We start from the raw sequence: 27171 nt of genomic DNA, 5'->3' as shown, positions 1-27171 counted from the left end.
TAATCTCTGACTTCCTCCCCAAATTTACACTGCTCCAGCCACATGGGCCTCCAGCTGCCCTCTGAACACAAGAGGCCCACTCCCACTCTACGCCTTCATGTTGGTGTCCCCCTGCCCAGGATGCTCTTGCAGAAATTTCTGTAAGGCCTACTCCCTCTCCTCTTTCAAGGGTTGGGTCCAATCTCACTTCTCAAGGAGTAGACTCCATCCTTCACGTCACCCTAGTCTACTCTGCGCAGCTCTTCTCACCCTACCAGATAGCTAATTGAGGTATTTTTTATGTTTATCACTTATTGTCTATCTCCCCATTCTCACCCCCAATAGCTCAAAAGCTCCCCAAGAATCCCAAGCATTTCAAACAGTATCTGGCACTTAGTGAACCCTCAATAAATGCCTGTTGAATAAATGAATATTCAAGTACCTTTCCCCAGAGTGCTTCAAACACTAAGTGCCTAGGGCTAAAATTATATTCTCTACACTCTGACATTCTCAGGAATTATGTAGACCTTTAATTGGCAAATGTTATTAAAAACCAAAAACCAGATTTCACATTTTCATCTATACAAACATGGTAAGGATGCACATGGACTATGTGAGTGCTCAGTTATGGGGGAAATCGTTTCAAATAAATTGCCCTGACTTTTGCCTTTCTTTGCCACCTTACTCTTGTAGTCACCTGAATGGGGCAAATTCAGATAACAAAAAACCCTCTATGGTGGGAGCAGAGAGGGGGAAGCCTCCAGCCTAAGCCAGGATTTAGACTTGGGCAGATCTATGCTCTTCCCATGAAGTCACGTTGCTTCTAATCAATGTGTCCTCATTGCTCCCACCCGTGCTTCACTGCTGCAGGCCCAAGCAGGCATGGACCCTGTTTCAAGATTCCCTGCCTCTGGGGTGCCCTGTCAACTTCCAGAGCTCTGCCTTTAACTCGGTGCTGCACCCAGATCTGTAGCCCCTCGATGATTCTTAGCCAACTTTGATGCACTGTCAGCGGCCAACCCTGGGCTTCCACGCAGCTGTCTCATCATTCCAGGTGTGCCTGCCTCACTCGCTCTGGACTTACAACTCTGTCTCTTAACAACTGCAGTTCACCGTCTACTACGATAGGGATTTCCATAAAGGATTTTCACAGCACAGATGTCTTTCTGCCTTTCAAAGGAAGCTTCTAAAGGTCAAAATGATAAGAAGTGGCAAACTGGCCTGGCAGACAAGAAAAGCATATTCAAAAGGTAATGAGGAATATCGAAAACAGGCTCAAACGCTGCTGAGCTTTCAACCCTCATTTGTAATGAGATTCCTACAAGCCCTCTAGTCATTCCCACCATCTCTCAGTTTTGTACTCCCCCGGCTTGACAGCCAAGGCTCTAATTGCCACACTCAAGCAAAGCAAAACCCCATTTGGCTGCATTTGGCTTAAATGGATAAGAAAAATGCTGGCTGGGCAAGGTGACTCACACCTGTAATCCCAGCACTTTGGGAAACTGAGGCAGGAGGATCGTTTGAGCCCAGGAGTTCAAGAGCAGCTTGAGCAACATAGTAAGACCTGATCTCTACTAAAAATAAACAAAGTTAGCCAGGGATGGGGGGGCATGCCTGTAGTCCCAGCTACTTGGGAGGCTGAGGTGAGAGAATCACCCAGGAGCTGATTGCGCCACTGCCCTCCAACCTAGGCAACAGAGTGAGACCTTGTCTCAAAGAAAAGAAAAATGCCATCATATTTCTTATCTTTCACCTGCTCACCTGTAATTGCTGCTTTTCCTGAAGAAGCCAATCTCGTCTCGTGATGGACACATGCAAGTTGTCCCGGGCAGTGGGTTCCAACAGCCTGGGCTCCATTCTGGGTGGGGCTTGGGTGTCATCTCCGCTGGCCCTTAAAATAACACATACCTATTGGTACAGGTATGGGGAAGCTGAAATCCTGTTGACAAGAATTTTAAGAGTAAGAAAATTCACCAACTCCCCCCAGCTGTTCTCATCCTTAGGAGGGTACCCACCTGTTTTTACGTTGAGCTCCTTAATGTAAGTTTCTACCTTAATTACAATCTCTTGGGGATTTTCCTTTTTCACCTGTTTCTTATTAATCTGGGGAGAACATAACCAGACCTTTATTCAAATGATGAGGAGTGCTGAATTTACTCTTACTATTTCTGAAATTCACCAGTTCCCTTGCCTTTACACCATCTACCTTTCCTCTGCTCATTTAGAATCTTCCACTTTGCACTAATATTTGAGTCACTAGTCAATGAGAGGTTGTCACTGAGGGTTTCAGAAGATTTGTTTCTATGATCAGCTTTAATCACAGAGAAATATACTTCTTGCAGAGACTACATCACATTTTTTTTTATTCCCAGCACTTATCACAGGGTTGAACTTAATAAAATTAAGCTAAGAGTTCTAGAAAATGCAACTGAGCTCCTGGCAGCATTTTCATCTATTTCCTGAAATTTTCACTGGATTAACTTTCTCTTTTTTTTTTTTTTTTGAAATGTTTTCTCACTACAATGCCCAGGCTGGAGAGCAATGGCACAACCTTGGCTCACTGCAACCTCAGCGTTCCGAATTCAAGCAATTCTCCTGCCTCAGACTTCTGAGTAGCTAGGACTACAGGCATGCACCACCAAGCCTAGCTAATTTTTGTATTTTTAGTAGAGATAGGGTTTCATCATATCGGCTAGGTTGGTCTCGAATTCCTGATCTCAAGTGATCCTCCCTCCTCTGCTTGCCAAAGTGCTAGGATTACAGGTGTGAGCCACCACACCCAGCCCTTAATCTTTTTTAATGTGGCTACTAGATCATTTAAAATCATATATGTGCCTTGCCCTAGATTTTATTGTGCTAGCCAATAAAATCTAGGGCAAGGCCCCTGCATGATTTTAAATGATGTATGTGCCTTGCACTAGATTTTATCCAAACAGGGCCAAATGCCAGGGCTGACCTTGATGGAGATTAAAAGGAGGTGTGACTGATTTGCAGATGCTTGGGTGCCAGCTTCTCAGAAAAGATTGCTAAAAGATTGTCAAAACCACTTAAAACCTGTTAGGCTCCTTCACTTATTCTTGCCAGGGTTGACATATTTGGTGACAGTGATGCTGGTGAAAATGTGGCACAGGCTTGGACCTTACATTGGTGAGCTGTCTTTACAGGAGATTTGGTGGTTTTTGTCACCAAAGAATGACAAATTCATCCTTAAAACATTCCATTTCTAACTCAATGCAGGTGGGAAGAAAAACAATTTACCCTAAGCAAAACTACGTCAACAATTCAAGGAAGCTATGTCTAAGAAAACATCATCAACTAAAACTAAAAGGCAAATGATAAGTTGGGAAAAATATATTGCCAAACATATGGCAGAAAAAAGGGTAAGACTGCTAATTTAGAAGAAGTTCTATCAAATTAAGAAGGAAAAGACAAGTGCACCAACCAGAAATTCCAAAAGAAAAAAAAGTATTACGGCTGAGCGTGGTATTGCACACCTGTAGTCCCAGCTACCTGGGAGGCTGAGGCAGAAAATTGCTTGAGCCTAGGAATTTGAGACCAACCTTGGCAACATAGCAAGAACATCCCTAACCTCAAAAATAAGTGAAGCAAAACAAAACACAAAAAATGAATTGCAACGTGTTCAGGAAAATGATTATCATCCAAAGATGGCTTTAAATGCAAATCCAAACAACATAAAATACCATGTTTCACCTAACAAACTGGCCTGGCAAAGGTTTTCCAAACCATAAGTCTTTGGTGAGAGTAGGGAATAAGAATGAGACTTAAAATTAAATATAACTTGGGATTCTACATTCCCACATCTAAGTACTGATTGCATGTAAATAATCACAGTTTATTTTTTTTGTGGGGGTGGGGGGGTTGGTTTGTTTTTTGTTTTGTTTTGGTTTTTGGAGATAAGAGTTTCGCTCTTGTTGCCCAGGCTGGAGTAGAATGGTGCGATCTTGGCTCACTGTAACCTCTGCCTCCTGGGTTCAAGCGATAAGCGATTCTCCTGCCTCAGCCTCCCTAGTAGCTGAGATTGCAGGCACCCACCACCATGCCTGGCTAATTTTTGTATTTTGAGTAAAGACAAATAAGGTGAATATTTGGCCAGGCTAGTCTCAAGCTCCTAACCTCAGTGATCCCACTCACCTTGGCCTCCCAAAGTGCTGGGATTACAGGGAGGAGCCACCACAGCCAGCCTTAATAATCACAGTTTTACACAAATATTACCTATAAAAACCATCTTTTTTCTTAGTAGCCCAAGACTGAAAATAATCGTACCCCAGCATCAGGACCTCTTAGCAATGCTAAGTAGCCACTAAAATTAGGTCACACAAGAAGATACATTGACCTGGAAAACGTTCACTATTTATTACTATGTTTCTAAAATATTGTTAGCATGTATATAAGATTTTTAAAATATATTCACCAAAATGCTATCAGCTCTTATCTCTGGGTGGTGGGATCACTTCTTTCAGTTGATCCTTCTAAAGTTTCTGTAGTAAGCATGCATCATTTTTACAACTGTAACATAAAATGTTTGCCAACACACACTAAGTAGCTGCACTTTTAATCTGAATATTTTAACACAGCCAATCAGTCTTGTAGCTCTTGAACATGCCTGTGTTTTAAATAAATCCCATCAATAACCTCATCTTCAAGGTCATCTTCCCTTGCAGAGGAGCAGATATCTGTAGCTTCTGACACTTGCAGGCATAAACTCAGCATCCTGAAAGGGCCAAATTAAACCTGTCCCCTCCTCCCGTGGAATCTCCCACACAGCTAGATCTTGTCTGCCACCTTTGTACTTATTTCAGAGCTCAACGAGGAGATTCGTGAAGCTGCATGTTCTTATTTATATATTAACACAGGGTCGCACTACCTCCGCATTTCTTAGAAAAGAAAATGAGTAACTGATCCTAATATACGTTGTGCTATGTTTGTCTCCTTTCACTCCTACCCCATTTCATTCATTCATTCAGAAAAAGAAAAAACAGTACTGAGCTCCCGTGCTATGGACTATGGATTGTGCTTGGCACCGGGGGCACAATGGTGAACAGGACTTGGTTCTTCCATGGCGCAGGGGAGACAAATGCATCAGCAGAAAAATGACAAGTCAGTGAAGAAATGGGCAATGCATGGCACAGACCAACGACGGTGGGCTTTAAAGCTGGGGGAGACGCTCCCCCTTGCTGAGTCTTAACTCGACACTTACAAAATAAGTAAACCAACCAACCATGGTGCAATGAAGCAGGCTTTATGTTTTTAGAAACAATACTAGAAAATATGTCACCTCAGCTTTTCTAAGATAGAAAATAGCAGTTACAGAAAAAGGAACCTTGCTTTTGTTCCTATGTCTAACACAACGGATTATCTGAATAACCTTAATGGTCACTTATTGTAACCTAAGATGCAATTTAGAAATCTATTCCTTGTTTCATGTGTTTAAAGGCAAATAATGGTTGGGTGTGGTGGCTCTAATCGCAGCACTTTGGGAGGCCGTGTCAGGCAGATCATGAGGTCAGGAGATCGAGACCATCCTGGGTAACACGGTGACACCTTGTATCTACTAAAAATACAAAAAATTAGCCGGGCATGGTGGCATGCACCTGCAGTCTCGGAAGGCTGAGGCAGGAGAATCAGTTGATCCCTGGAGGCAGAGGTTGCAGTGAGCCGAGATAGCACCACTGCATTCCAGCCTGGGTGACAGAGTGAGACTGTCTCAAAAAAAAAAAAAAAAAAAAAAAAAAAAGGCAAATAATTACAGCAGCATAGCAGCAAGCAACAAAAATCGTTAAACTGATAAAATAAACTACTATGAATTGGGACTATTCTGTACACCAGAAGTTGAAGAAGCTATTATACCAGTTTTGCTGATGAGGAAACCGAGCCCCGGGGGTCAGAGTCTAGCCCACGGCCACACAGGCAGCAGGAAGCAGACTTTAGGAGCCAGTGCGGATCAGGCTGAGTCCCAGGTTCCAGTTCTCTCCCAGATACCACATGTCATTAGGTTCTCAGCAAGCCCAGGAACCTCCATCTCCCCTGCCTTCCAGTCACCATCCACACATACCCATTGTTTGAGCCCTCTCGTTGGCTCTCAGCAGGGCAATGCAGCGTGGGGAGTGCACGGCACATGGAGGTAGAGGCCACCCTTTGGGTCCTGGTTCTGCCTTCTTCACGCTGTGTCGCTGGACTTACCTAATCTCTCTGAATCTTACTTTCTTTGTTTTTAAAATGAGAATGACAATGACAATGACAAGAATGCCTTCCCTATGCAGTGAACTATGGGAACAAATGGATTTGACAAACGACCACTGAGCATCTACTGTATACAGACCTCAACCTCACACTGGGGCTGTTTGGGGATGGAGACAGAACTAACTTCCTCAAGAAGCTTGCGTTGGTTGATCTCCCCAGCATCTCAATGTTTGCATCGGGGAAACAAATACTGCACTCCTGTCCAAAGTACCCACTTCCTATACAGAGTAACAAAAATGAAAGATGTGGGCCAGGTGTGATAGCATAAGCCCATAATCCCAGCACTTTGGGAGGCCAAGACAGAAGGATCACTTGAGCTCAGGAGTTCTAGTACAGCCTGGGCAAGACAGTGAGACCTCATCTCTACAAAAAAATTAAAAATTAGTCAGGCATGGTGGCACGTGCTTGTAGACCCAGCTACTCAGGAGGCTGAAGTGGCAGCATCAGTTGAACTCAGGAGGTAGAGGCTACAGTGAGCTATGATCATGCTGCTGCACTCCAGCCTGGGGAACAGGGCAATTGAGAAGGAGGGAAGGAAGGAAGGAAGGAAGGAAGGAAGGAAGGAAGGAAGGAAGGGAGGGAAGGAGGGAGGGAGGGAGGGAGGGGGAAAGGAAGCGAGGGAGGGAGGGAGGGAAGAAAGGTCGGAAGGAAGGAAAAAGAGAGGAAGGAAGGAAGGGAGGGAGGAAAGGAGGGAAGGGAAGGGAAGGGAGGGAAGGAGGGAGGGAGGAAAGAAAGAGAAAGGATGGAAGGAAACAGAGGAAGGAAGGGAGGGAGGGAGGGAGGGAAGGAAAGAGAAGGACGGACGGAAGGAAGGAAGGAAGGAGGGAAGGAAGGAAGGAAGGAAAAGATAAAAATGTGTCTGAGGATCTTTATGTGTGTCAGAAGAATTGTCTGGAACAAAACCATCCTCAGCTACTGATGTCTGTGAGAATGAAACACACTTCCTCCTCTGGCTCCAGAGTCTCCACCTGTTTGCACAGTTCCTCATTCCTGACTGTGAACCAGGGGAGGGAAGGGATTGAGCTTATCTCATGGTGATGACCCCAGTGCCTGGCACTGAGTAGGAGCTTGGCAAATATTTATTGAATGGTTCAATGAGTCTGTGCCCTGGAAAATCCAGAAGTCATTTATATTCACTTTTCTATTGCATTGGATCATTTATTTGCACTAATTTATTTCTCAATTTGCTCTGCTTATGCTAATATTAAGGGTTTCTTGAATTTCCTAAATAGTTACCATCTGGGTCAGGATGAGAGTCATTGAAGGAAATCAACACAGAATTGAAAATTAGCTACAGAGGGGCTACAGGTGGGAAACTGGGAATTCTCTATATTATCATTAATCACATTCATTACTTAATCCATAAGAAAATCCCCTGTGATTAACTAAAACTCTTCTGTCTGCCTCTCATATTCTTACTCCAGGTAGAGAAAGGGATCCACAGACGGCTGAGTGATGGCCCCAGGACGCACTGTAGCTCAGTAATGAAGCAAGGGACGGGCCTCTGAGTCAGGCTTCCTCTCTGTTCTGCAATGTTGTCCCCTTTACATTTAATAATTCTCAATGTGTAATCCCTAATGTCACTGCAAATTAGCATTGCTGCTGTAAACTAATCAGTATGCAAAATGAACAAATCCCTCAGGGCAAGAATTAAAAACATGCAGGGTAGAGTGTTAGAACGGCACTCAGTGCCAGTGGGGACTCAGGGGTCCAAGATCACACCCAGACCCAGAGTTTCATACAGGTCTCCACCGGGACCAGCCCAATAATACTTGAAAAATCTTGGCCTTTCTACGCTACTGTCTTTTCCAATGATTTCAAGGAAGATACAATCCATTCATAAAATAAGATCCTACATCACAGAAAAAATTAGCTCCAAATTGCACAGGAAAAATGTTTTCATTGCATTGATAACTTCCACAATGTGACTGTTGTGAATGTACATTTCAGGAATATTGAAAAAAGAATGAAGAAATCATCTAGGTGTCTGCGGTTCCTGTGCCAGCTTGTTAAGCAGTGCGTGCCTGTGATGAGCCTACATTGCCTCCTCCTTCCCAGCCCAGCACTCAGGCCCTCTGGGCCCTCTAGTGCCTTTGGCATTGCTCAACGGGCCACCTTCCGAAGGCTTTGCAAGTGAGAATGTTGACGGGGCAAGGAGAAGCCAGGAAATCCACCTGTGAGAAAATCCTGCACCAGAACTGCTCGTGACAGTGCTGTGATTTATACATGATCCCAGGTAACACAGGAGATCCATCTCTGAAACCCTAATGTTGTTAGAGTAGCAGAAAAATTGCTTTGTGCCGCTGCTGGAATCGCAGCATTTCAGTCTCAGAGAAGACCAAAACTATCAAGATCAATGTTCTCATTGTCACAGTTAGAAAAATGCTGTCCTGAGGGATTGCCACCTTTCAGATGACTCGTTCTGGCAACAAGAGTTGGGTTTGACTCTTCTGATTAAGGTTGCTGATAATCGCTGCTCCCTACTGATGACTATTCCACCAGATTTATATCATATGATTTGTGTGTTGCGTCTCTCCCTCTTGGGGAAGATGGTGATAAAGAAGGGGTTTGGGCCTGTCATAGAACCAGTGAAGTGCACTTTAAACCTAGAAATAGCTTGCTCTTTCAATAAACAATGTCCTAAATTACCAAGGCCACTCTGAGAGCACCAAAGAATATTGTAAAATTGCCAGAGACAATACAGGTTACTTTATAATAATTTTTCCTTACAGATACAATTTGGGTCTACAAAGTAAGGAGCATGGAGAAGTCACATACCTTGGGAAACTTTCATTGTTCTATACAGTTTTATCCCACTCATAGAAATGACCGCCCTCCAAGAGAGACACATGAATATTTATTTGGGTTAATAATAGTTATGCCTGATGCCACCAGCCTCAGGACAGACTTCGGTTGAATTTGATCGAAGAGGATGATATGGGAGACCTTTATCTGGGGGCTTTTATTTATTATCCAGTAGTTCCAAAACAAGTTCTGAGGAGCCCTCTGTGGCTCACAACTTATTTTTCCCTTCTTGTCCTTTCTTCCTTCTCTGCTGGAGGCCATGACAAAGGGTCTGGAGCTGGTCTCCTGGAAGTGGGACACAGGGCACACCACTGTCCCTTGTGGTTCAGTGATCTGATCTGATTTGAGGTTCAGAAATATATCCCGGTATGTTGGTAATAACTCCGTTTTGAGACGGAGTTTCACTCTTGTTGCACAGGCTGGAGTGCAATGGTGCGATCTCAGCTCACCGCAACCTCCACCTGCTGGGTTCAAGAGATTCTCCTGCCACAGCCTCCCAAGTAGCTGAGATTACAAGCATGAGCCACCACGCCCAGCTAATTTTGTATTTTTAGTAGAGATGGGGTATCTCCATGTTGGTCAGGCTGGTCTTGAACTCCCAACCTAAGGTGACCCACCCACCTCAGCCTCCCAAAGTGCTGGGATTACAGGCATTAGCCACCATGCCCGGCCTACAAATATTTTTTTTCTTAGCAATGGGGTCTTGCTCTGTCAGTCAGGCTAGAGTGTTGTGGTGTAATCATAGCTCACTATAGCCCCAAACTCCTGAGTGCAAGCATTCTTCCTGACTTAGCTTTCCAATTAGCTAGAACTACAGGTGTGTGCCATTACATTTGGCTAGTTGTTTGTTTTGTTGTTTTGTTTTGTTTTGTTTTGTTTTGTTTGTGGAGATGGGGGGGTCTCACTATGTTGCTCAGGCTCATCTCAAACTCTCGGTCTCAAGCAACCCTCCTGCCTCAGCCTGCCAAAGAGCTGGGATTTCAGGTGTGAGCCATCATGTCCAGCCAGTAATAAAAATTTTTATGTTATATGATAGCCATCTCATTTTACATCTCGGGTAAAATGTGTCTGTAACAGTTATTTTCTGGACTCATACAGCGTACCTTGATTCTAATCTCCAGAGCTTAGAGCCGACCATCACTGAACTCTGTTACACTGAATGCTGTGATGGTCCCTACATGACAGCCAAAGGGAAATAAAGAATCACATTTCAGGGCCAGGCTAGGTGGCTCACGCCTGTCATCCCCACATTTTGGGACGCTGAGGCAGGCAGATCACTTGAGGTCCAGAGTTTGAGACCAGCCTGACCAACATGGAGAAACCCTGTTTCTACTAAAGATACAAAGTTACCTGGGTGTGGTGGCGCATGCCTGTAATCCCAGCTACTTGGGAGGCTGAGGCAAAAGAATCACTTGAACCTGGGAGGTAGAGGTTGCAGTGAGCCAAAATCATACCATTGCATTCCAGCCTGGGCCACAAGAGTGAAACTCCATCTCAAATGTGTATATCTCACATGTTTCAAAGGCAATTGAGGAACAATTGGTCAGAGGAAGAATGAGTCTGTCCAAAAGCATCACAGGGCTGCACAACATTCATCTTCTCTGCTCCCATCTCACAGGAAGTACTCGTGTGGGAAACATGTAGACAAGCAAACTGGGGCCCTGCCTTGATAAGCCCCACTGGAAAACCATGGTAGACCTTTGTTTTAAAGTTTGTTGTATTTTATTTGCTTGAGTTTGAAGTTATTCATTGGGAAAAGGTCTTTAATAAAGAACATTTTGTGTGCACGTGCACACAAACACATGCATGCACACACACAACTTAGGTTACAAATACGACCAGTTTTCATGTACACATTGGTGAAGATCCAGAGGAAAAATGCATGGAATGTATAATTAGAGAAATGCAATGTATTCATGAGAAAATTATCATCCAAATGTGTGATAGTAGGCTAACCCTCTCTCTTGGGAGAAAGGAAAAATAACTTTCCTTTGACTGGGTGGAAGACACAGCAGGAACAGAAGCCTCTCTTCTTCTGATCCCGTTTGTCACAGGATATGGAAGTGGAATTTTCCTGTTGCCCCAGAGTTGTAAACGATGTAGAAGGATGTAGACCTAAACGCCCTGCATTCTGAATCTCTAGTGTTGGAGTGGGGCATCCTACCCCTGGCACTGCTCAACCAGCACCACTGCAATCAACCACCACTCTCAATCCCCACCCACCCGTTGGCCATGTAGGAAACAGAGTCTTCACGAGAGATGCGTTTTTCTCCGTTACCCTATGGTTTGCTAGTTCAAACCTGGCCCACATGGGAGAAAACTCTTCTACTCAACCCAGTGGGAAAAAAATCCACTAGGTTCACTCATAAAGATTGGGGGTGCCCTGCAAGAAGGAAGACTGACAACGAAGCCTCCAAAGTGGGTATCTGTCTGTGTTTGGGTTCTCCTAGCAGCAGAGCCTGAGACAGGGAACTGAGTGCAGGTTGTTTTTTGAAGAAGTGATCCCCAAGAAACTGGAGTGAGAAAGAAGAAAATTGAATAAAAGGTTCATTGTGGAGCTGATTACCACGTGGGCAAATGGAACCCAATGGGCAAAGGCTTCTTAGTAGTAGGAACCTTCTAGAAAAAAAAAAAAAAAAGGATTTGTGGAGCCTGCCTCAGAACTGTTTCCTGAGAGGCTGGGTAGGCTGGGGCATTGAGCGAGCGTCGCTCTCAGGGCAGTATCCACCCCCATGCCTCTTCACACAGCTTCCGAGGAGAACATGCGTGCAGACAGGCCGGATGAGCCTGTTGGGTGCCTGAGTGGAAAGCCGACAGTGAGCAGGGTTCCCAAATGTGTAGGAAATCGGAGGGAGGCCAAGGGATTGGGACACAGGGCACCAAAACTGTCAGCTGCGACATTGTTTAAGCAACTCATTTCTTTTGTGTCGCTGCCCCCTCAAGCAGGGATAAAGGAATTAGAGAGAGCTAACAGGGCAGAGAGGGTCTGTTATGGGGTGGCCTGGGCACACACCATTTGTTGTGGAAGAGATACATGAACTTCCCATGGGAATCAAGTGGACATCGCGAAAGTTATTCCTCCAACAAGCAAACCCACTGGGCCAAGGGACCCCGTAGAAGAGCGGTCAAGTGATTTGAGGACCAATATCTGCCATCAGAGGAACATGGTTTACCCCTGAAGGTAGTTAAAATTCTCCAGGCTGCTGGCAGGATCTGAACACATCAAGGGTGACCCAGGGTGCTCTTCTACATGAGTTCAGAGGATTAAACAGTGTTTTTCAAAAAGTTGAATTACATTGTGATTTTTAAGAACAAAGTGACACTAAAAATAATAACACACAAAGTATCTGATTGTATCTGGCTGTTTACAGCTTCTTAAATCTTATCCTAAACTACATTTTCTTAATCTGGGAGCCAAAGACCCTCTAAGGAGTGAATGAATAACTCAGAAGACCTGTGAGTCTCCTGAAACCACACTCCATGGTTTTGCAATAGAGGAGGTCTATAGCTTTCATCAGCTTCTCAAAATAAATAAATAAATACTTGATCCCAGAAAGGTTAACAGGAACTTATTTGTGTTATTAATTAGTATTTAAATTTTTTCATGTTGATACAACTATTTTATTTCTACAGGAAAAGCACCACTCATTCAAAAATATATTTCCCCCTTGATGCAGAGGGAGAGCCTGTGAGATCTGTTTCTGTCCAGGCTCTGGGTTGTGTGGGCTTCAGCCTGGCACCATGGCCCCCTAGTGGTCACTATGAAAACTGCAGTGGGTAGTTAGCACACCGAAAGATTTTAAAAAATTGTAACTATGCAATTGTGTTAATATGATTAGAAAAATTTCAGAAAGTTAATTTCAACTCATTATTTTCTAGTTACGGAAATAGTAAGACAGGTGGATTTAGCAAAAGAAAAGCCAAGATAAAACATAAATAACTGAAGTTTAGAAACCAGTGATCTAATTTAACCCTCTTATTTTCTGATGAGGGGAGTAGAATTTGGAGAGATTTGATAACTACACTAAGCCATATACAGCTGGTTAGTGGAAGAGAAAGGACCAGAACTAACCTCCTATCCAAGATTCTGTCAAGATTCTGTGCAACCCTTCTTGCTGGTAGTTTCAGAAGAAAAGCTGTAGGAGCATTTTCCTCTAGGGCAACTGAATTCCGATAAAGTGAAGTCAGTCTCTCTCCTTATCTCTCTCTCTCTCTCTCTCTCTCTCTCTCTCTCTCGATATTCACATATATGTTTGTGAACCTATATATAGCTACATATGCATATGTGTCACATTCACACATTAAATGAATACAGAATACAGATTGTGGGCCAAACACTGTTTTAGTCTCTAGAAATAGAAAGATAAATATAATACAGTCTTGTCCTCAAGGAGCTTAACATCTGTCAGAGTAAACAGATATTCAGGAAAACAGATTTATTTGAGTCCTAAGCAGAAGCGAAGTCATTCAAGGTGTGCTATCATTCAAGGGGGAGGGGAGGCAGTGTGACTGATGATCAGAGCTTTGCAAGAATATTAGTTTACTAAGACTGGAAGAACAGGCAATAGTTGGTGACCACAATGGGCCATGAGCAAGATCATAGAATCTACAAACATTCAGAACGTGGGGGTAACGTACAACACTTCTGTAAGGCTCTATTGCAGATGCTGGTAATGGCTAGTTAAATGCAAGGGCTGGATCATGAAGGCTTTGGATATCATGCTAAGCAACATGAATTTTATCCTGCAAGCAATGGGGAGCCATTAAGCATAATGTAATATTTCTATCATGTCCTTGTGGAAGATGAATGAGAGGCAGTAATAATGGAATCAGAAATACCAGCAAGAAGACCACTGCAATAATCCAGATTTAAGCTCTTAAAGAGCAGAACTAAGGCATTGACGTGCAGGTGAGACAAGTGAGTGGGAAGTGAGAGAGACAGACAGTGGAAGGAACAGGACTTGGTGACCAGTGACTGCAGGGAGGAATGGAAAAAGAGGAGCCAGAGATGCCTCAGAGTCCTTGCTTGGGTAACTGGGTAAATGGCATTGAAAGTCGCTGAGACTGGGGATATAGGAGAAGGAACTGAATGGGGAGAACAATAGTAAATTTAGTTTAAAAGGCAGTAAACTTAGTAAAAGGCAAGGATAAAGAGATGGTAACTTTAAGGACAAAAAGATACTAAATTTAGTAAAGATAAGGGAAATGCTCAATGGAAAACTAAATTGTGGGTTGGAACTCTGGAAATAAATCAGGGCTAGAGATAGAAATTTGATAAAAATTCGTATAGAAACAGTATCTTAATCCTCAGAGCATTTGAAACCACCCAGAAGTAAGATACAAAGTGAAAAGAGAGGAAAAGCTAGAACAGAAGACAGAGGAACATCAATATTAAAGAGAAAGGAGCCAGGAATGGTGGTTCACCTGTAATCCCAGCACTTCAGGAGCCCAAGGTGGGAGAATTGCTTGAGCCCAGGAGTTCAAGACCAGCCTGGCCAATATAGTCAGACCCTATCTCAAAAAAATAAATAAATAAAAAGAAAAGGAGAGAAGGAGTTCAAAAGACATTAGGAAAAATGGCCAGAAAGGTAGCAAGAAGAACAGGAAGGGTGAAATCATGAAAGCCAAGGGGAGCGGGAGTTTTAAGAATGAATTTAAATATTCTAGACACTGCCGTGATAAATAGCAGAAAAATAATTGAAAAATGCCTTTTAAATTTAGCTAATAGAAAGTCATTGCTGACTTTGATAGAGATCTGAAAAGTGATAGAGACAGAAACCAGGTCACAGTGGGCTCAAAAAGTGAATGGAACATAAAAGCACAGTATACAGACAACTCCTGTGAGGAAAAGAAAAGAGGATGGTAGCTCATAAAGTAAGCCAACAGCTAATATTATCTAGATAAATGTTTAAGAAAGACCCACACTTTTCTGGGGGTCTTATTAGGCTGAACCCCATAAAAAGTTTGACAGGTTTGAAACAGTCAAATCTAAGAGATGCCCTTACGGTGTAACCTAATATAATTAAGAATGCATGATACTGGCTTTTAGTTAATCATATTCTATTATAAACTGGCAAGGCCATGATAAAATCATCACTCGCTGCTATGATTTGGATTTGTGTCCCCACCCAAATCTCTTGTTGAACTGTAATCCCTGATGTGGAAGTTGGGGCCTGGTGGGGGGAGGTGATTGAATCATAAGAATGGATATTACATGAATGTTTAGCACCATCCCCTGGTATTCTTGTGATAGAGTTCCCAACACATCTGGTTGTTTAAAAGTGAATAACGCCTCCCATTTTTCCCTCTCTTGCTGCTCCAGCCACATGATATGTCTGCTCCCCTTTCACTGTCATGATTGTAAGTTACCTAAGGACTCCCCAGAAGCCAAGCAGATGCCAGATCATGCTTCCTATACATCCTGCAGAACTGTAAGCCTATTAAGCCTCTTTTCTTTATAAATTACCCAGTCTTGGGTATTTTTTTATAATAATATAAAGACAGACTAATATAGAAAATTGGTACAAAGAAGCAGGGCATTGCTATAAAGATACCTGAAAATGTGGAATTGGCTTTGAAATTGGGTAATGGGTAGAGGTTGAAAGAGTGTGGATGGCTCAGAAGAAGACAAGAAGATGAGGAAAAGTTTGGAAATTCCTTGAAACTGATTAAATGGTTATGACCAAAATGCTGGAAGTTACATGAACAGTGAAAGCCAGGCTGATGAAGTCTCAGATTGAAATGAGGAACTTATTGGGAACTGAAGTAAAGGTCACTTTTGTTATGCCTTAGCAAAGAACTTAGCTGCATTGTCCCCCTGCCCTAGGTTGTTTGTGGAACTCTGAACTTGAGAGTAACGATTTAGGGTAGCTGGTGGTAGAAATTTCTAAGCAGCAAAGCATTCAAGATGTGGCCTGGCTGCTTCTAACAACCTGTGTTTATATGCATGAGCTAAAGTTGGAACTTATATATAAAGGGGAAGCAAGTCATAAAAGTTTGGAAAATTTGCAGTTTGGCCATGTGGTAGAAAAAAAAAAAAAGGCCAATTTTCAGGGGAGGAATTCAAGCAGGCTGTAAAAATTTGCATAAGTAAAAAGAAGCTGTGTGCTAAAAGCTAAGACAATGGGGAAAAGGCCTCAGAGGCATTTTAGAGTCCTTCATGGCAGCCCCTCCCATCACAGGCTTGGAGGCCTATGAGGACAGAATGGTTTCATGGGCCAGGCCTAGGGCCCCACTGCTTTGCACAGTCTCAGAACACTGCTCTCCACACTGCTGTGTTTTTCCAGCTCCAGCCTTGGCTCAAAGGGGTCCAGATATAGCTTGGGCCACTGCTTCTGAGGGTGCAAGCCATAAGCCCTGGCAATTTCGACATGGTGATAAGACTGAGGGTCCACAGAGTACAAGAGTTGAGACTTGGGAGCATCTGCCTAGATTTCAGAGGATGCATGAGCTTGGTTGCCTAGGCAGAAGTCTGCTGCAGGGGAGGAGCCCTCATGGAGAACCACTACTAGGGTAGTGTGGAGGGGAAATATGGGGTTGGAGCCCTAACACCAAGTCCCCATGGGGGCACTGCCTAGTGGAGCTGTGAGAAGGGATCCACCATCTTGCAGACCCTGGAATGACAGATCCACTGGCAGCTTGCACCCTCAGCATGGAAAAGCTGCAGGCACTCAACACCAGCCTATGAGAGCAGCTGCAGGGGTTGAACCCTGCAAAGCCACAGAGGCAGGGCTGCCCAAGTTCATGGGAGCCCACTCTTTGCACCAGTGTGCTCTGGATGTGAGACATGGAGTGAAAAGGAGATTATTTTGGAGCTTTAAGATTTAATGACTGCCCTACTGGGTTTCAAATTGCATGGGGCCTGTAGCCCTTTCTTTCAGACAATTTCTCTCTTTCTCTCTCTATTAACCCAATGCCTATGCCTGGGAAGTAACTAAATGGTTTTTTATTTTACAGGCTCACAGGCAGAAGGGACTAGCCTTGTCTCAGATGAGACTTTGGACTTTGAACTTCTGAATTAATGCTGGAAATGAGTTAAGACTTTGGGGGACTATTGGGAAGGGATGCTTATATTTTGCACTGTGAGAAAGACATGAGATGTGCGGAGACCATGGGTGGAATGACATGGTTTGGATCTGTGTCCCCACCCAAATCTCATGTCAAATTGTAATCCCTAGTGTTGGAGGCAGAGTCTGGTGGGAAATAATTGTACCACGAGGGTGGATACTTCATGAATGGTTTAGCACCATCCTCTTGCTGCCGATCTTATGATAGAGTTCTCATGAGATCTGGTTGTTTAAAAGTCTGTGGCACCTCCCTCTTTTCTCTCTTACTCCTACTCTGGCAATTCAATATGTGTACTCTCCTTTCACCTCACACCATGATTATGAGTTTCCTGAGGCCTCCCCAGAAGCTAAGCAGATGCTAGCATCATGCTCCCTGTATAGCCTGAAGAATCATGAGCTAATTAATCCTTTTTCATTTATAAATCACTCAGTCTCAGGTATTTGTTTATAACAATGTGAAAATGGACTAATACACTCTCCATCCAACTTACATGTAGGGCTAAAGAGACAATAATATATGAGCCTTTGCCAGCCCATACTTAGAGAGGCAGCACAGTGCAGTGGTTCACAGACAGGATGCAAGCCAGACAGCTGGGTTTGTGTCTCCCTCAGTACTCAACCTGCTAGTTGGTCTGCCTGAGTTCCTTAGCTTCTACTGGGCCTGGTTTCCTCATCTTAAAATTCAGGTTATCAATGTAGATACAGATCTCTATACACATAGATGTCAATACATAAAATAATACTACCCCCTAGAATAGTCATGAAGATTAAATGAGTTATTTAAATAAATGAATAAGCAAACTGTAGTCTATCCAGACAATGGAGTATTATACAGTCTTGAAATGAAGGAAATTCTGACACATGCTATCAGATGAATGAACATGGAAGACACTAAGCTATGAGAAAGGTCAGTCACAAAAGAACAAATATTGTATGGTTCCACTTATGTGAGGTACGCAGAGTAGTCAAATTCAGAGAAATGGAAATTAGAATGTGTTTGTCAGGGGCTGGAAGAAAAGAAGGGATGGGGATTTATTGCTTAATGGGTAGAGAGTGATAGTTGGGGAAGAGGAAAAAGTTCTGGAGGGAAGAGGAAAAAGTTCTGGAGATGAATGGTGGTGAACGTTGTACAGCATTATAATGTATTTAGTACCACTGAACTGTATACTTAACAATGGCTAAGATGGTGAATTTCATGTTATGTGTATTTTACCACAATTTTTTAAAAATGGAGATAAAATTTCTAAAGCACTTAGTAACTGTTATGCAAGTGTTTGTTAAATAAATAGAAACATAAAAAATTAGCTAAATTTATTGTGCCTCAATTTTTTTGCCCCATTTCTATATGCTAAAGATCTCCCAAGACTGAAATAGAAGACAAGAAATAATCCCAAAGATAAAAGAATGAGAGACTTACATAGAAAGTCAATTTGGGAGGGGCCTCGTGCTTGAAGGAAAGAGGAACAGGCAATGTTGCAGTGAAGTCTCAATGTCAGATTACAAAGGAATGGAAACGGCAAGGCAAAATTTACTCCCTATTTAAGAGAACCATGAAAAAGTTCACTGAGCAAACAGTTATAAAAAAGCACCTACCAGGTGCCATTCACTCTACTACGTGCTACTGGCGAAACTGAGAAAATAACTGGCCTCACAGTCCAGAAAGGCTTTAGGGAGGCACCAAGATAAACTAAATGTAAAATGCCAGGTGCACTTAATAGGAAGAGGCCAGACCGTCTTGCGATTGGAAGTGGGAAATAAAGTGGAATTGTTGTGGTCATGTTGACACCTAGAAACAGACCTGAATTGTGATGAGGCTCATAGCATTCATAAAATACTTGTTCCCTCTCAGACCTTTACCTGGAGAGCGAGGGAACAGGCAGGTAATGAGCAATGGTTCTCAGCCTTTTCAATCATGCCAACATCTGGGAGCCACCCTTGCCTACCGCCTCGAGACATTCCGACTCAGCTTGGGTGAGGTGGGGGTGGATATTGGTAGGTTTTAAATCTCTCTAAGTTATTCAAACATGCAGCCGGGACCACAAGCCACTAGATTAGAAGCAGCAATTGCTTTCTATATATTACTGATCCCAGAAGAGCCTTGGGTGAATGTTGCTCAGGAGGTGGAAGTAGAGTTAGGAGGAGGATGGGTTTTCATTGCTCGGTCAGAGGGGACCACATATGGATCTTACAGGCTTAATAGGATCACAGGACACCAAGCTGCCTCAACAAAAGGAAATGACCCCACCTTCTTAGAAAGGTAGCTTCCCAAGGAATGATTCAGACCTGGGATTCACTGCACTTGTGGAGGATCTCTCTCTGCCAAGTAGAAGAAAAGTCTTGTTTCTGGAGAAGCATGACCCACATGAGTCATTCCCTCACTCTGGAAGGACCCTCACCTTCCCAACCAACAAAGGGCCCTTCCCAGGAAAGCAGCCGAGGGTCCCTACAGCTAAGCTCCTCCCAGCTCTTTACTATGTGGGAGCTGACAGGTAGGAAGAAACATGAGGAGGAAGTGGTGACAATGACAAGTACTCACTGCTCAGTGGCCCCACGGTGCAAGGCAGCCTGGACTTGTGCTGCCAGGTGACCCAGGAAGCTGCTAAGAGCTGGCTGCCTTGAAGGAAGTTGAAAGTGCAGGCTGATTTTCTCTTGTTCCAGGTCTTCTAATCTTTGTTTTAACATCTCAGCTGGAAACCCAAAATGATGAGAGAGAGGAAAAAAGAACCATGAAACCCAGTGAGAAGGCTATTAGTTTCTAGGCCAGCAATTTCATCTCTTAGTTGGTACTTCTAAGAATCTCCTCTGTATGAACAAGATGGCTCTCCTATCTTTTACTCTTCTAACTCTCAAAGGTCATTGTTGACATAATGATATGATAGTCACAATTATGATCCTCATACAGAGGGATAGTTAATTATTTTTAAAGCACACTGAGAATTTTGGGGAAAAAACTATAATTTTGGTGAGTTCTATGTAATAAACTTTTTAAAAACTCAGTGTCCAAGTTTTGATTTCAACATTTCCTCAGAAATTGCACATCCAGATAGACCCAGTCACAGTTACTAAAGCCACAGAAGTGACGTTCAAATTCTACCATGCTATAGAGGACCATATATCCACTTCTGTTGTAAAGTAGGGGTCCTATTATATTTTAATGACCTTTAGTCTCCTAGCACAGTATAAATATAGAATCCTTATAATACATTTTTGGATGAAAATAAACTCCAGATCATTTGGAAGAGTGATGCCAGCAAAATGGTTGATTAGAGAGGACTGGCATTCTGCCTGCCCCCCACCCACCAAAAGGACCAAGGCAATGAATCAACAGCCAAGAGCTAACTGGAGTGTTGAAGGAGGGTGCTGAAGCACAGTGGGGGAGTGAAGATGCATCCGTGGGGATTGGCAGTCCAGAAGGGCAGCACGCAGGCACTCGGCCTCTGCAGCTCTATATCCCCTGCTCAGATTGAATCTGCCTGGAGTCAGGAGGGACATCTCATTGCATGGAAAAGATAAACAGAAGGACCTCATACACCCCTACTGACAAAGCAAACACCTACAGTCCTTACAAAAGGAGAATCTCACAGTTCTTGCAAACCCTGCGTCCAGTCTGGAGGGCTGCCAGGAATCTGCACAGCAGCATTGCTCCGGATTAGAACCATAAGGTATGCACTCCCCACCCCCACCCAGCCCCTCTGAGCCAAGCTGTTGCAGAGCATCATCTTGAGACCAGAGCCACCTCTGGAGTGCACCCTCCTCTGGAGCCAGGAATCAACACATCTCTTCAGCACTGGAGCTCCTTCTTCATTCAACCAAGCCCACCCAGGTGGCTGAATGCCACAATCCCAGCTGCATGGAGCCTGGTCTGAAGGTAAGCCGTGACACTGGTCCTGCACAGCATGAAAAACCACCCTCACTACTGCTTCTAGCTGGAGGAACAGTCTGCCACTGCTGCCTAGGATGAACCCATCCTTGAGTCAGCCAATTCACTGTGTACCCTCCCACAAGCAGGAGAGGGCCCTGAGTCTTTCAGTATTTGATATGCCCCCAGGCTAGCAAAGTGGCTATGCGCCCACACTCAGGACCTGAGAAACAAGCCCACAGCACCTTATTCCCTGAAGACACACCCTTGGCTTGCTCACTGGCCCTGCACCCCCAATAAGGACTTCAGAAACAGCCCTTCAAGTTGGCCAAGCAGCCATGTACTGCATACCAAGGCCAGTGTACCTCACCAAACTCACACCTTGATATGATTTGAATCTGTGTCCTCACCCAAATCTCATGTCAAACTGTAATCCCCAGTGTTGGAGATGAGTCCTAGTGGAAGGTTGATATGGTTTGGCTGTATCCCCACCCAAATTCCAGTCCTTATGAAAGAAGAATCTCACAGTTCTTGCAAGCCACGAGTCCAGTGTGGGGAGAGCCCTGAGCTTTTTGAATTCCTATGTGTTGTGGGAGGGACTCAGTGGGAGGTAACTGAATCATGGAGGCAGGTCTTTCCCATGCTGTTCTCATGATATCGAATAAGTCTCAAGAGATCTAATGGTATTACAAGAAAAAGTTTCCCTGCCCAATTTTTCTCTTTGCCTGCCGCCATCCAGGTGGGATGTGACTTGCTCCTCTTTGCCTTCTGCCATGATTGTGAGGCCTCCTCAGCAATGTGAAACTGTAAGTCATTAAACCTCTTTTTTTATACCTTGCCCAGTGTTCATATCTTTATCAGTAGCATGAAATTGGACTAATACAGAAGTGACTGGATTGTGGGGATGTAGTTTTCATGAATTGTTTTACACCATTCCCCCTTGGTACTGCATAGTGAGTTCTTATGAGATCTGGTTGTCTAAAACTGTGTGGCCCCTTGCCCCACTCTCTCTTTCTCTCTCACTCCTGCTCCCACTTTCCCTTCCACCATGGTAGCAAGTGCCAGAGGCCTCCCCAGAAACAAAAGCCACTATGCTTCCTGCACAGCCTACAGAAACATGATCCAACTAAAACTCTTTTCTTTATAAATTACCCAGTCTCAGGTATTTATTTATAGTAATGCAAAAACAGATTAATACACACTCCATATGAATAAGTCTTTCCCTACAAAACCTACTTCATAAAATTGGAAGCAGTCCCTTTTCCACTAGATGCATAGATATCAACATAGGGATACATCAGCCATTAAAAAAAGGCAAGGAAACATGTCACCTCCAGAGGAAAACAATGACTCTCCAGTAATATTTCCCAATCATAAGGAAGTAAGTGAAATGGTATAAAAAGAATCCAAAATAGAAATCTTAAAAAAAAAAAACTCAGTGAAATACAAGATAATTTAAATAGATAATTCAATAAAGTCAAGAAAGCATTCATGATCTAGAATGAGAAATTCAACAAAGAGATAGACACCGCAAATCAATAAACATCATACATCTTATCAGTAGAATGTAGGGCAAAAATTACATGATCATCTCAATAGATGCAGAAAAAGCTTTTGATAAAATTCAACATCCCTTCATAATAAAAAAAAATTCTCAACAAATTAGGTATAGAAGGAAAGCACATAACACATATAGAAGGAAACCTCAACATAATAAAGGGCACGTATGACAAACACACAGTGAAGATCTTACAAATGAGGAAATGCTGAAAGCTTTTCCTCTAAGAAATGGACCAGCACAAGGATGCCCAACTGTCTCCACTCTTATTGAACATATCCCTGGAAATTCTATTCAGGGCAATTAGACAAGAGAGAGAAATAAAAGACATTCGAATTGGAATGGGGGAAGTCAAACTGTCCCCATTTGCAGATGACATGCTCTTTTATCTAGAAAAATCTAAAGACTCTAGCAAAACAACTCATAGAACTAATAAATGAATTCAGTGAAGTTGAAGGATACAAAGTTAATATACAAAAACCAGTGGCATTTCTATACATGAACAATAAACTAGCTGAAAAAGAAATTAAGAAGGAAATCTCACAATAACTACAAAAATATTCAAATACCTAGGAATAAATTTAAACAAAGAGGTGATAGATCTCTACAAGGAAAACTACAAAACACTGATGAAAGAAATTGAAGAGGATGCAAACAATTGGAAAGACAGCCATGCTGATGGATTGTAAGAATTAATATTGTTAAAATAAGACTGCAATCTCTATCAAAATACCAATGACATTTCTCACAGAAATAGAAAAAAAATCCCAAAATTTATATGGAACCACAGAAAACCCCAAATAACCAAAGCAATCATGAGCAAAAAGAGCAATAGTGGAGGTATCACTATCAGACCTCAAAATATACTACAAAGTTGTAGTAACCAAAACAACATGGTACTGGCATAAAATTAGATACACAGACCAATGAAATAGTATTGAGAATACAGAAATTAATATACATGTATACTGCCAACTGATTTTTGACAAAGGTCCCAAGAACAACAACTGGGGAAAAGAAGGTCTCTTCAATAAATGGTGCTGGGAAAACTGGATATCCTTAGGGAAAAGGACGAAACTAGACCACTGCCTCTCACCTCATATAAAAATCAGCTCTAAATGGATCAAAGACCTAAAGATAAGACCAAAAATGGTAAAAACCACAAGAAGAAAACTGAGGACATGAGTCTGGGAAAATATTTCATGAATAAGATTTTTAAATCACAGACAATAATAGCAAAACTAAACAAGTAAGATTTTATCAAATTAAAAATCTTCTGCATAGCAAAGGAAATAATCAACAAGGCCAGGCCCAATGCTTCACACCTGTAATCCCAGAACTTTGCGAGACTAAGTGAGGAGCATCACTTGAGCCCAGGAGTTTGAGACCAGTTTGGGAAACATGGTGAAACCCCATCTCTACCTAAAATACAAAAATTAGCCAGGCATGGTGGTGTATGACTGCAGTCCCAGCTACTCAGGAGGCTGAGGTGGGGGGATCACCTGAGTCTGGGGAAGTAGAGGCTGCAGTGATCTGTGATCATGCCACTGCACTCCAGCCTGAAAAAGAGAGTGAGACTCTGTCTCAAAAAAATAAAAGAAAGAAATAATCAACAGAGTGAAAAGATAACCTACAGAATGGGAAAAAATATTTACAAACTATCCATCCAACAGGGGATTACTGTCCAGAATATATAAAAAACTGAATCATCTCAACTAAAGAAAAACAATCTAATTTTAAAATGGGCAAATGATCTGAACAGACATTTCTCAAAAGAAGGCATACAAATGGTCAAAAATATATTTTGTAATGTTCAACATCACTAATCATCAGGTATATGCAAATCAAAATCACAATGAGGTATCATCTCATCCCTTGGCTATTGTCAAAAGCCAAAAAAATAATAATAATAATAACAAGTGCTTGTGAGGATGTGAAGAAAAACGAACTCTTACACACTGTTGGCAAGAACATAAACCAGTACAGCCATTATGGAAAACAGCACGGATGTTCCTCAAGAAACTACAAATACAACAACCATAGGATCCAACAATCCCACTACTGGACATTTATCCAAAAGAAAGGAAATCAGCATCTCAAAGAGACATCTATATCCCCATGTTACTGCAGCACTAATTCACAATAGTCAAGATATGGAATCAATCTAAGTGCCCAGCAACAGACAAATGGATAAAGCAAATGTGGTTTATATACAAAATGGAATACTATTCAGCCATTAAGAAAATCCTGTCATTCTTGGCAACATGGATGGAATACATTATGTTCAGTGAAATAAGCCAAGAACAGAAAGTTAAAGATGTTTTCATTCATATGTGGAAGCTAAAATGAGTTTGTGTTAGTCCATTTTGCATTGCTATAAAGGAATACCTGAGGCTCGGTAATTTATAAAGCAAAAGATTTACTTAGCTCATGGTTCGGCAAACTTTACAAGAAGCTTAGTGCCGGCATCTGCTTCCAGTGAGGGCCTCAGGAAGCTGACAATCATGGCAGAAGGCTGAGGGAGAGCAGGCATGTCACGTGGCAAGAGAGGGAACAAGTGAGAGATGCCAGGCTCTTTTAAAAAAACAGCTCTCACATGAACTAACAGAGCAAGAACTCACTCATTACCATGGGAAGAGATCAAGCCATTCTCTAGGTATCCATCTCATGACCAAACACCTCCAGCACTGGGGATCACATTTCAACATGAAATTTGGCAGAGACAAACATCCAACCTGTATCAGGGATGATCTCATAGAAGTAAAAAGTAGGATAGAGGATATTAGAGGCTGAGAAGCGTAGGGGGAAGTGAAGGATAAGAAAAGATTTATTAAAAGTTACAGAATTACAGTTAGATAGGAGGAATACGTACTGGTGTTCTACAGCAATAGAGGATGACTATAGTTCACAATAGTATATTTTACAGTTTCAAATAGTCAGAAGGATACTGAATGTTCCCAACACAAAAAGATAATAAATGTTTAGGCTGGGCATGGTGGTTCATACCTGTAACCCCAGCATTTTGGGAGGCCAAGGTGGGTGGATTGCTTGAGGTTGGGAGTTCAAGACCAGCTTGACCAACATGGTGAAACCCTATATTTTCTAAAAATACAAAACTTAGCCAGGCATGGTGGCGGGTGCTTGTGATCCCAGTTACTCAGAGGCTGAGGCAGGAGAATCACTTGAACCCAGGATAGGGAGGTTGCAGTGAGCCAAGATCCATCCTGGGCAATAGAGGGAAACTACATCTCAAAAAAAAAAAAAAAAGATAATAAATGTTTAAGATGAGGAATATGCTAATTATCCTGATCTGATCACTACATATTATATGTACTGAAGCATCACTATGTACCCCATGAATATACACAATTATTATTTGTCCATTTTTTAAATGGGGGAAAATAAATTGACCAAAAAAGATATTAATTTTTATTTAAAAATTTTAAATTACATATTTTATAATGCTCAAAAAATGCACATAAATAAAATGTTATATAAGTTATAAATACATTGTGTTTATCAGTGGCTCATTATCACTTCTTTTACATGGAAATTCTGCAGATACTCTTTAAACAATCATTTATGAGTTTAACAGGTAGTGTTTTTTCCTAGGTTAGTTAATAAAAACCCTATTTATCTAAAAGAGTGTTGGATTCATGGGTGAATTGAAATGCATTTCTAAAATGCAAGTAAGATTGACTTGAATATAGCTTTTTAGTTGTTCTGTGATGAACCTTTGCTATTTGTTGGGATTCTTTTACTGGCCCTTACGTGGTAAATTGTGGTCATCTCTCACCCGTTACATATATTCCACCTTTGTTTTTTATGGAAAGCACTATGTTTTCTGGCACATACACCAAAAAAAGTTTATTCTGTTTTAGTTGCTAATAAAGAGTTGGTATCAAAAAGTAAAAAAAAAAAAAAAAAAAAAAAAAAAAAAAAAAAAAAAAAATTTTAATAAACTGCAGAAATCGGAATCCATTCTAATGAGAACTTACCTTCAAAATCGAATACCCAAAGAATTAGAACATTTCCCATAAAACCATTTTTGCAGAAATGGAAGGACTGGGTTTTACGATACTATTCATCAGAGCTTCCCTTCTGGTGGTCCTTGGCAGGCTGGTGCCCTCAAATCTTGATCCTTTTCACCCTGGGGCAGTGGGTGGGCCTTAGGGCAGGCCAAGATCCCAAGCAATCACCTCAGGCCATGAGCGCTTACGACTTACCCGAGTGTACAATACAAACATCATCCTTTTTTATGCTATATTGAGAAAATGTTTTAAGAGTCTCTACCCTAGATCACAAAGAGTCCTTTAAGTTCTTATGGCTATACAGGCCATTTCAATAGGATTCAAGTCTAAATTAAAACACACTTTCCAACAAGCTTGTCATTTTGAACAAAATCCTTTATCATACGTCAGCAGAGGCTAACACAAGTCACAGTGTGTTAACCTCTCAATCTAACTCTTTTCCTGCACTGGCCCACTGCCAAAGCACACACCTGAGTAGTGAAAAGGTAGAGGAAAGGGCAGAAAACTTGTGTCTCTGGGGCTTTGAAGTGAAAGACATTCACTTAAACTTGCCATTTGCATTGAAACCTATAGCCAGAAACTAAGAGAATTTACCAACAATTCATTCTAAGG

At 42.3% G+C, this 27171-nt stretch overlaps 1 protein-coding gene across 18 annotated transcripts in view; it reads right to left on the bottom strand.

Moving 5' to 3' along the window:
• The window catches only part of DISC1 (DISC1 scaffold protein), a 380547-nt gene that overhangs the window by 259930 nt on the left and 93446 nt on the right, over positions 1-27171 (bottom strand). For 15 of the 18 annotated variants that reach the window (XR_012513582.1, XR_012513584.1, XR_012513586.1 and 12 more), the window contains exons 4-5: positions 19648-19798; positions 1741-1870 (exon numbers count right to left, since the gene is read on the bottom strand). Coding sequence is in view for 6 of the 18 variants with exons in the window: in XM_074385319.1 (XP_074241420.1) it covers positions 1741-1870; positions 19648-19798 (281 nt within the window). In the remaining 12 variants the exon portion in view is untranslated. Of the gene's footprint in view, positions 1-1740; positions 1919-18532; positions 18647-19647; positions 19799-27171 lie in introns of those variants that run through there. The other 3 variants (XM_074385323.1, XM_074385324.1, XR_012513593.1) reach the window with 3 other exon arrangements.

This window comes from Saimiri boliviensis, chromosome 14 (assembly GCF_048565385.1).
Source record: "Saimiri boliviensis isolate mSaiBol1 chromosome 14, mSaiBol1.pri, whole genome shotgun sequence".
Taxonomy (NCBI): domain Eukaryota; kingdom Metazoa; phylum Chordata; class Mammalia; order Primates; family Cebidae; genus Saimiri; species Saimiri boliviensis.
Note: the sequence above shows the minus strand (reverse complement) of the source record. Positions and strands in the feature narration are given on the sequence as shown.